Source organism: Nanorana parkeri, unplaced genomic scaffold (genome assembly GCF_000935625.1).
Source record: "Nanorana parkeri isolate BGI_ZX_2015 unplaced genomic scaffold, ASM93562v1 scaffold1667, whole genome shotgun sequence".
NCBI classification, from domain to species: Eukaryota; Metazoa; Chordata; class Amphibia; order Anura; family Dicroglossidae; genus Nanorana; species Nanorana parkeri.
Genome location: NW_017307935.1, coordinates 281,657 through 293,234, shown reverse-complemented (window position 1 = coordinate 293,234; position 11,578 = coordinate 281,657). Strand labels below are relative to the sequence as shown.

General features: G+C 46.4%; 1 protein-coding gene across 1 annotated transcript in view; it reads right to left on the bottom strand.

Moving 5' to 3' along the window:
* Positions 1-11,578, bottom strand: part of LOC108799243 (adseverin-like) — an 85,906-nt gene that overhangs the window by 35,769 nt on the left and 38,559 nt on the right. The window contains exon 4 of the mRNA XM_018571078.1: positions 11,371-11,520. Coding sequence (XP_018426580.1) covers positions 11,371-11,520 — 150 coding nt within the window. The remainder of the gene's footprint in view (positions 1-11,370; positions 11,521-11,578) is intronic.

The following is an 11,578-nucleotide window of genomic DNA, read 5'->3' as shown; positions in this document are numbered from 1 at the left end:
AAACCAGCCTGTGTGGCCAGGGGACAAGGACGAGCCTGTGTGGCAAGTGTGTTTGATACAGCCTTTGTGGCAAAGGTTTTGTTAAAAAGGACAACCTGAAGTCTGTGAGACGTTGGAAAATGTTATATTGCTGAAGGGAAAAGCCGAACTTTGTGTTTAACCTGTTGAAGAAACCCCTGTGATGTAAAAACGTATGTGAATGTTCAAATAAAAGTGGGCAGGAAGCCCTAAAAAGAAGTTGTTTACGAGTGGAAGTGTCCTGAATGTGCTACCATTTGAAGCTAATCCTCACAATATATATATATATATATATATATATATGTACACACACAGTGTATATATTTCAGAGAAAATAGGCCTAACCAGTGTATGCCTAACTTTTATTTTTATAATAGGGATAGGGGGGTGCAGTGGATATGGGTGATATAAGGTTATTTGGGTTCACACTAATTTTGCTCTTAGTTTTGAGTTTTCTTTGCAATGTGCTGGTGACTCTATGACTAGTGGAGCTGAAAATCTTAACGGTGAAGTAATAAAGAAGCAGCAGAACAGAACATACACTTTCTACAAGATACACACTTTATATTACCTAGTATGATGTTGGGCAATCATGGCATTCACCGTCCATGAGCCGTGGCTGTACCTGAAGGCACGGTTCATTTAGCAGCTGCCTGTTCCCTCATTCATGGGAACTGCTCTTACATAAAGCTCTGTTTGCCTTCGAGGTGGATGCCGAAGTGCTTTTGTTTCACTGTTTAATCTACAGCTAGCCAGTCATCTGTTTCAGTGTACGGAGTGCTCCCACAATAAATATTGATTGCCATTTAATAGAGGATCCCTGCTGAGCAAACTGAAGAAGATAAATAGGGCTCAGGATGTGATCTCCGGCCACGGCGAGTCATATGATGGTTCTGTTCAGTGACATACTTCCTCTTTATCTCTTCAGACAGTTCCTGGATCTGTCAGAGTTTATAAATAATCAACCCATCCAGATCCGCTTTTCCCACCATCTGCCGAATCCATCACACGTTCTGCAGGGTGTGTATTGTGTGGATCTACAGGTATGGAGGTAAACTGCTGAGGGGGTCCATTGTTGTCTTAAACCTAAACTCCAGGCAACAGCTAAACACAGAGATGAAATATATATATGGGCGCCATTCTAACTGCCAAAGGATTTGGATTTCTGTCCATCCAGTCCTGAGCTTTACAGAGCTCTGCCTAAGAGCACAGCTGTATCTGGAAGCGCAGGACACCTGATTTTTCTCTGCTGCAGTTCAGCAGGTCTTGGTCTTCTCCCAGTCAGTGAATGATCAGTGAAAGGAGAAGCAGCTGATAATGAGCTAATCTCTTTGTCACTCTGCTCTCTCCTCCTACCAGCACGTTTTTTGCACTGCAGCACAACGGATTGGCTCCTTGTGTTGCTCCTTCATCACACAGTTCAGCTCTGTTGTACAGTGCCTGCAAGAAGTTGATACCAAGTCAAATTCAGCAGAGGCGTCCCCAGGCTGGGTGTCACCCGGTGTGGTCGCCGGGGGTATCACCCGCTGGGACATCATCATGCACGTGTGTGACGTCATTGCGCATTACATCACCACGCGCACGCATTTAATGATGTCACGCGTACTTAACTGCCGTTGGGAGAGAGAGGAGGGCAGGTACATCTGGCAGCATAAGCAGGGGCGTCGCGAGGCCGGGTGACACCCCACCATGACATCATCTCGGGTGCGTGTGACGTCATCTCGCACATGCGCGACCATTTGGTTGATGCCTTCCGGCGGCCATCTTGGTGATGAACGCCGGCAGAGATTGAAGGGGATGTTCACTCGGCGGGATGAGGTATGCCGCCGGGTCCCCTCCTCTCTCCTGACACTGCCGGGCTCTCGGTCCATGACCAAGTGCCTGACTTTTTAGCGAGGGGTGGCGGTCATTTTTTACTTTCAAAGTCTTTTAGGGGTGGCGGTCATTTTGGTATCACCCCTGCAATGGTGACACCTGGGTGCGGCCCGCACCCCCCTTGTGACGCCACTGGGCATGAGGTATGTTGCCGGGTGCCCTCCTCTCTTGTGCAGTTCTGGGTGACACCAACAAAAAAAAACCTCTCATGGCGTCACCCCCACACCCCCCCTGTGACGCCACTGAAATTCAGATACTTACGCTGCTTGCATTTTATTAAATAATATTAATCAATAATAATATTATTTAATATATAAAATAATATATACTAACAAATAATAATTTTAAGGATGTATTATTGACTATAGAGCTGCACTAATTTGTGTCTTTTATATCAGCCTGGAGTTCAGCTTTAAGCAATGTCTGACTGCAAGTGCAAAGCAGAATTTGATTGGAGGAAAGAAGAAATTAGGGCAGGTCAGGTCCTTTGTACATATAATGCAAAATGTGCTTATGCGTAGCATTGAATGAAATGGCATTGACTGTTAGCTCCTAGGACAATGGTGTCTTTTTATTGCTGTCTGTATAAGCTGCAATCATTTACCGCTGCCAGCTATAAAGCCATAAAGTTTTACTATAACCGGGGGATACCATCTGTCACTGCAGAAGAAACAGGTTTGGTAAAGGCTAATCCCTTATCTTCACCACACCAAGATCCAACACAGACTTTGTGCCTTGCCTGATAACACACATCTCCTGTCACGAATAGTCAGCCAATGTAACGAATGAATGTACAGAACAGAGTATAATGAGGTACACATACGGCATGATGGCACCCAGGACTCTCAGCCAGAGGGGCTGAGAGGGTCCAGAATGTGAACCATTTTATAGTGAAGAACCTGGCCTTTCAGATTCTTCCAGGTTTTCATAATTGTAGCGGGGATCTGGAGCTCTGGAGATCTCTAAAGCTGCCCATACACCTTACAACCATCGCACGACTTTCGTTGTGCGATGGTTGTAAGGTGATTAAAATTTCGTGCGATCTGCCCATCTTGGACAGGCAGATCATACTTGCGATCATCGCAAGCCCTCCCTGCTGAGGGGAGGGCTTCCGATGATCGTAGTGCTGAGCGGGCAGTGTACGCTTGCCCCCACCGGCCTGTGTGGAATTCGTCTTCCGAGCACGCCGCCAACCCGCCGAAAATCATACGATTTTCGGCAGGTTTTCCAGCGTGCTCGGAAGACGAAGACCTTACAGTAGAAGCGGTCGCACGCTGCCCATACACCTGCGGATTATTGTACGATCGCGGGCACCCCGATCACCCGCAATTATCATACGAGAATCGTGCAGTGTATGGGCACCTTTAGAGCTCTGGGTGCGATGAGATCTCCAGTCCTGGGGCCAGGTGTTGCCAATGACCAGCCTGGGCTGATCAGGTGGCTGAGAGCAGCCTCATTAAGAAGCCAGCCCAGAGCTCAGAGTTGGGAGAGAGTTGTGTGGATGCAGGAGGCACAGGGCCACAGCAGACTCAGCTGCGTGCTGGACACACGTGGAACAGCCAGGGGAGGCTGGGAGAGGTCAGGAAGGTCGGTGACCCTAGGACCTGTTGGACACACTGCTGAGAGAGCAGAGTGAGGGCTCACGATGAGCGGCTTTTTAGCTGTGGAAAGCTACTGAGCAAAACTAAAGACTGTCATTTATGTTGCTGCAGAAAAGCGGATTTAGTATAATATATTTTGGGAATGTGATGTAAAGTAAACCTGTCATAGTGGGTGGATAGATCACAAGGTGTCGGTATGAACCATCAGCTTGTTTAAACGGTTGTCCGGCACACCCCATACCTGGAGCATGTACAGTATGCACATACCACTAAGCAAGAGGTTTTTCTACCAGGGTCATCTCTATAATGAGGAAACCTTTCCAGCCAGAGCATCCCAGGTTGCCAAGATCTCTTAGCTACCCGTGATGCTCTGGCCAGCATCCTGCTCAGCTCAGTGACATCACTGGTTGGTGTCGGGTGAAGAGTCCAAAAGTCCTTTATTAATATCACAAGTCAACAGGAGAAAAACAAGGCAGCCCATGCATTTTGGGGACCAAAACCCACATTTCATCAGGACTTGGTGTCCGACGTACCAGGGAGCTAGTAGCGAGGTAAGGAACCCACTGGCAGTAAGCAGCTGATAAGTCCAGAAACGAAGTACAAGTTTAGGGATAATCCAAGAGGGTAGTCGAAGTCCAGTCCGGGTCGAGGCAGGCAGCGAAGTATCAAAGGCGAAAGACAGTCCAAGGTTCAGCAATCGGGAAGTATAACGAAGGGGCAACAGGCAACAAGAGGATCAACAGGGAGGCTAGGTGTTCACACCATAAGGTGGAATAACTCAGCAATAAGCCAGAGCTCAGGCCAGGTTTTTATAGCCAGGGGAGGTAAGACCACCCCCCGGTCACCGAGGCAACCAGGAGGCTTCCCTCCCCAGGAACCAATGGCAGGCGAGAGAGATGGAAGGTGTGTACTGGGAACCTCCCCCAGCAAGGCTCACACCTGATGCCTAATGGCGCAGGAACGTCGTGCCCGTGGTCCCCGAGCAGAGGTAACACCCCCTGCTTCCTGACACTTGGACAATATAGAAAACAGTATCTACTAGACTCAAAACATAGAAAACTTTAACAGGAGTGAAACATAATATGATTATGTGTCTGGGTTTCTGATGTCAAATCTCTGTTTCACCGTTTGCTATATGGTCCAAGCCCTGATGAAGGGATTCTTTCCTGGCCCTCGAAATGCATTGGCTGACTTGTGTTTCTCCTGTCGACTTGTGATATTAATAAAGGACTTTTGGACTCTTGAGATGACTGTTTGGTGGGTCCTATTTGACCGAATAACGGCTGGATTGTCCAATGACAACTATGGCAAAATTGGAGGAGCCCAATTTTATTAACATGCCAGATTCTTCATTCTGTGATTTAAAAAAGTTCTATAACTGATCATGTTAATGTGAAATAATTTGGTGTTGGCGGGGGGGGGGGGGGGTGGGCGGGGGTTCCTGAGACATGAAAATTATTTCAAGGGTTCCTCCAGGGTAAAAAAGGTTGAGAAAACCTGGTCTACAATTTTGTAAAGAAAACCCTCAATTTGCATTGGATTGTGTATAAGAGAATTTGCGTAGACAAGGAAGCACAGCCGGCATTCTGTAGGTGGATAAATGAAGGGCAGGTGTGTTTTCTTTTCTTTAATATTTTATATACAGAGACATGTGCCATCTGACAAAACAGAGAACTCTTATTAGCACATTCCATCCACCAATCCAAAACAATTATCTTCATCATCTAAAAGCCATGTAGGTGAACACCACTGCCATGCTGGTGCCTCTTATTTTGATCCTTACAATTATATTGAGCAGTATAGCATATCACATAAAGTGTATATATACAGTATATACACACTTATCCTGAGTTTGTGGATCATTATTTTTTAATAGACTCTGAATGTGAACTACAAAGATGCAGACTAGAGTGGAAGGCTCGTACATTTAACAATATTTCCATTGTTAGTGTATTTCTGTACTAGTGACAGCCCCAGTCCCCTGAATGGGCAACAGTGGGCAATAGTGTCTCTTAAAGTGACCTTGGTCATATTGACAGCAGCAATCAATCCAATTAAATCCGGCATGCGCTACAAAAATAAATAAATAATACTAGTTTTAATCTCCATATTTGTTCTGGGTCAAAGACTCAAAAAGTACCAAAGGAACTGGATCAACATGACAGTCAGGCACCGAGTATTTTCAGGAAGGGAAGTCAACAATGTCAACCTCCAAAAGTTCCCTTTAAGGCCTCATTCACACGAGGAAAGGCCGGCACGTACAGCTTCGTGCTGCGTGCACGGCCGCTTCGGGCAGCTCCCGGGAAGGACAGGTGCTGCGTGTGATCAGCCCCCGTCCTTCTCTATGGGAATATGCAGCCGTACGCCGCCCTACGCTTACCTCAAGTGCAGGGCAGTACGGATGCGGGTGTCCCGGCTCGGATGCAGACAGGATCCATTCTGTCAGCGTACGAGTACGGACACCCGCACGGACGTGTAGGGGGGTGTGCAGCCGCGTATTCCCATAGAGAAGGACAGAGGCTGTGTACTAATTAAACGCAGCACCTGTCCTTTCAGGGAGCTGCCCGATACGGCCGTGCACAGACCTGTACGTGCCGGCCTTTTCTCCTGTGAATGAGCCCTAAATCTGAGGCTTAGTTTGCTGATACAACATGCAAGATCAGCACCTTAGGGACTATGAGGATCTCATGTGAACAGATTGTACTCCATTGGTCTTTTAGGTCTCTATGTGAGAAGTTAAGTACTATTCATTACAATTAGTGAGAAGCATTTCACATTAATATAGGAAATATACAAAGTTTCTGACTCAGATCTGTATTTAATATTGCTTACACAGGAATGATAAACTACCAGAGGATATGAAATCCAATCACATGTCACTGCTGAGGAATTCAACTGCAAAACCACAATTCTCGGCAGGCCCGATGTAATCAGTTCAAGGAAGTTACATTGTACGGTACGCAGGAGCTGAGACTCTACAATGTGCCATCAGTGATGTACAATGTAACCTTCTTTAGAAATGTTCTTGAAGGGAGACACCAAACATATAGGTCCTAAGATCACAAACCACTGATCGCTCAGCTCATGGCTTCTCTCCGCAGAGAGTGGTCCGTGGCGGTCACTCCCTTCCTTCGCTCATTGTAGGAACAGACAAAGGAGGGGGCGGGCATAGCTGGCTCTGGCTCTAGAGAGGCAGAGCCAGCTGTCAATCAAGCAGTGGAGTGGATCCCAACATAATAGTCAGGATCCTTCCCGGTGTTCTATCAAAGATTGTGACAGGGTTGGAATGTGTGACAGGTCACGTGGTCACACATTCTAGCGCAGTCATGCCCCCATTTTTTGGGGGGTTAAAATATGTGACCGAAAAAAGGTGTAGAATTCAAAGCTTTCTCAGCTGTTCCAAGACAGATGGGCATCGAAGATGGTATGTGCAGGAGAACCGATCTGCCCTGGAACAGCTTAACGGTCCTGAAATCTCACTTTTATCTGACTTTGTGAAAGGTCAGATCGCACTCACAAAGTCAGATAGAAGCGGAATTTTAGGACCGATCAGATTTCTTATTATATAAAGAAAAAAGTACCGAAAATGTAAGAAAAAACACTGTTTTCCCTACGTTGTATTATGAAACATTTATTAAAAGGGAACCTTGAGGTAAATGTTTTTCCCCATAATTCTCTTTAGGGTCACATACCATCTGCGATGTCGATCTGCCCTGGAACAGCTGAGAAAGCTTTGAATACTACACCTTTTGCCGGTCACACATTCCCCCGCTGAAAAACTGGGCGGAATTATGTTAAAATGTGTGACCACGTCACCGGTCACACATTCTAACGCAGTCACAATCTTTGATAGAACACCGGCCGCAGCGCGGCTCTGCACTGGCAGCATATAGCAGGCAATAGCCCGTTTAGATCTCAGCAGTATGTTGGAAAATCTACCATAGAGAACTATAGCCAAAGAAAAATTGTTTTGCTTTAGTTCTCTTTTAACTGCAGCAGAGGACAGTCAGGCCACCAGATCACACGCATTTCAGGAAGTGTCAGTTTGGCACTCTGAGTTGTCACACAAAGTCAGTTGATGTTTAACAAGTCATTAAAAGGATTCCTTAGCAATGTCACAACAGCTCTCTGCAATATCCAGCTATATATATCACGTTTTATTGGAGCGTCGGATTTTCTGGTCGTATATCCAATGTCATATATCTTTATGGCTGATATTATTATACCCTCAATGAGCTCTACACATGCAACCCGTTACCCGCCTACATATATGTTACAGAATATTGTCGTATTGTGAACATTGTGACAGATAAAGTTTACTAATTGACTCAGTTTTTCTGTTACTCTGATTTGCCCAGATATCCCAAAATCCATCTTTAAAACCGGAAGCAGAGCCTGAATATGTAATCAAATATGGCTGCCCCCCATGTTCATGTATCATTGCAAACTGTCCCTAAAGAACTAAGACCCATTCCGCATGTATATCTGAAATTAATGACATTACGTATCCCTTTAACCACTTGCTGACCGCGGTGTTTACACCCCCTTTCTGTCCAGCCCATTTTTCAGTGTTCAGCGCTGTGGTACTTTGACATTTATTCCGTCATGCAACACTGTACTGAAATGAATGTTGTACCATTTTTTGGGGGGGGACAGATAGAGCTTTCTTTCAGGTTTATTTTTTATTATATAAAGAAAAAAGTACCGAAAATGTAAGAAAAAACACTGTTTTCCCTTTGTTGTATTATGAAACATTTATTAAAAGGGAACTATGGGGTAAGTGTTTTTCCCCATAGTTCTCTTTAGGGTCACGGGAGGACATATACTAACCTCCTCCCCTGACCCAAAGCTCAGTATATAGCTGGCTATTGCCCATGATATACTGACAGCGGCGCAGCTGGGACGGATCCCGACAATGCTGGTGAGATCCACCCAGCTGCGTGAGTGACAGCGGGCTCTGCCTATCTAGAGGCAGAGCCAGCTGTGCCCGCCCTCTCCACCGTGCATTCCTCCACTCAGCTCTGGAGGATCGGAGAGGGGAGGGAGGAATCCCTCCGGTGAGCGGTGACTGACAGTCTGCGCTCACTGCAGGGAGACGATCAGGAAGTGAGCAGATCGGTGCATGTTTCTGCTCACTTCCCAATCTATAGAGCCGAACTGTGACAGGTCGGCTCTAACTATGAGGGTGAGTGAAAAACACTCACCTCATAGTTCTCCTTTAATACCCAATTTTTTTGGTTAAAATATAAAAGACGGAGTCATGTCGGTTAAATAGACACCAAACATGTCAGGCCTTAAAATTGTGTGCGCCTGCGAAATCACAAAAAATTACCATACCGAAAACTGGCCACAGGTGACACAAGGAAAGCTTTTACCGCTCATCAATTTAGTGTTATCAGTGTGATTGATGGCCCTAGAATTATTACTCGCACTCTGATGTTCGCAGTGATATGTAACATGTGCACCGCAATCATCGTTCTCACGCGTAGGCGCAACCAACGTATGTTTAAGTTTGTATATGGGTGTATGTAGGGGCGGGGGACATAAAAAAGTTTATTTTTTTTTATATTTTCATGTATTTTTGTATACATGACTTTAATTTTTTTTACAATTATCTTTATTGCTATCACATGGGGGGCTAACAAACCCCTTACAGATAGAGTGACTGGTCATCTTTATCGAGACATCAGAGGTCTATTAGACCCCTATTGTCACCTGGGGACCCCCAATTCGCTGGGCAGTATGATTATATATATATATATATATACACACAGTACATATATTAGTGATTACAGTTTTTCATTTCATTTATATTGGTCGTGGATGTTTCCTGAACAAAGCTGTGAGAAAAGAGTCGCTGTGGTGTTATTTGCCGACTGTGATCAGCAGCGCGAACATCGTACGCCTACAGGAAGTGGTCATGTGGTGATACAATGACAATAAACAAAAAGACACATCCTCATTTCTGCAATCCTCGCATGCAATCCATTGGTGTGCTAAAATAACAGAGAAATGAAATGACACCACTGTGCCATGCCATGAAGATAACTAGACTGGGACTGCTAAACTGGTCTTTTGGAAAAACCTAACTCTTATTCTGAGGACTACAGAACAACTACCCCTTATGTTAAAGAGGAAATCCAGGATTTTAAAAAACTAACCCTTGCAGTGTGGCTAGCCCCTCACTGCAAGGGTTAAGTCCTCATTTAGAGCAAATAAAGCAGATATACTCACCTGATCTGCTGCTAGAACGGTACCCGCAGCCTCATCTTTCTCGGGCTCCGGCGGTCTAAGGTCTGCTGACATCATCACGTCTTAAGCAGATCCATTGATTTGCATTAGCCGTGAGGATGCCGAGGAATCTACCACAGCTGGAGTGGAGGGGAGAGAGAGATGAGCAGTCACCACTGCAGGGCCAAATTAAAATCAGCTGTTGCCCCATTATTGACCATGACTCCAGATATTCACATCTAGCCTGCAATGTATTACATTTTTGTACTTAGTGTTATATACACTTTAACTCTCCAGCATCTAAAGTGTGACACATGACATTTTTTTTCCTTGGGTTTAGATTAGGGATGCACCAGTGCCGATACCAAGTATTTGGGCGAGTACTCGTACTTGTACTCGCCCAAATGCTCCCAATACTTATCCTGATATTGACACTCCCGGTATCAGGAAGCTGGGCGGCAAGTCATCACACGCCGCCCGGCTTTCTGATTGGCCGGAAAGCCGGCTCCATGCTCCCTCATCACTTGGTGACGAGGGAGCATGAAGCCAGCTTCCCAGTAAATCAGGATGCTGGGCGGCGTGTAATGACTCACAGCCAGGCTTGCTGATTGGTCAGGAAGCTGGCCAATCAAGAAGCCGAGCGTCCAGTCATTCCCCGACCCCTGGCTTCCTGCTTGCACAGAAAGCCGGCTCCATGCTCCAGGTGACGAGGGAGCATGGAGATGGTTTCCCGGCTAAATCAGGAAGCCGGGCGGCGAGTCATTACCCGACCCCTGGCTTCCTGCTTGGCCAGAAAGCCGGCTCCATGCTCCAAGTGACGAGGGAGCATGGAGACGGTTTCCCGGCTAAATCAGGAAGCCGGGCGGCGAGTCATTACCTGACCCCTGGCTTCCTGATTGGCCAGAAATCCGGCTCCATGTTCCAAGTGACGAGGGAGCATGGAGACGGCTTCCTGGCTAATCACTAGCTGATACCGAATACCGATACCTGAAGTCCCATTAAGGAAGCCGGACGGCGGGTAATGGCACGCTGCCCGGCTTCCTTAATGGGATTTCCAGTATTGGGTATTCCAGTAATGGGATTCAGTATTGGCGAGTACCAAAAAAAAAAAAAACTTCGGCGCTCGAGACCGAAAAAACGGTGTGTGTGCATCCCTAGTTTAGATACACTTCAACTCTCCAGCATCTAAACTGTGGCATGTGCACTGATTTCTCCAAAGTGTACCTGTCACCTTTCTGCCCCTTAGATGACTGGCAGGCAGCTGTGGAGGACTCCCATTCTCCCTTGTTTGTTAGGCTGTTTTATTGACTAAAAATGTAGCAGAGAAGAGAAGTTCCCTATACGTGAGCAGCAGGATACAACCAGAGCCTGCGTGCAGACAAAACCTCAACCTGGTGACTCACCCGGCTGCTGCCTACTATATCCGCCCGCAGCACGGGCTCCGCCACCCGCTTCTATCTCGAAAGCACTGTCTGTAGCTCACCACGCAATCTGCACAAGTGTATGACACCCCCTCCTAATAACTGCAACATGCCGATAAAGTACAAAGGAGCCCCCGACAAAGGGGTACGGTCATTGGGCAATTTTTTTTACTCCAGTGCAATTTAAAGCAGTCCGCTTTCTTAAGTGGCCCCATAAGAAATACCTTTGTGAGTTCGCTCGGTTCCTCATCTTCTTCCACAACGATGAGCTGGGCTCGCCCTTTTCTCTCATTGTCGCGGATGCCGTTGGCGACCTGCGCGGCCTTAAAACGTTCATATTTGTTGCATGTCGATCCGCACCACTGGTAAATCTCCTGCAATACACAAGCGGCAAATGGGACACGTTAAGGGCCGGAAACAAAACTCGGTATT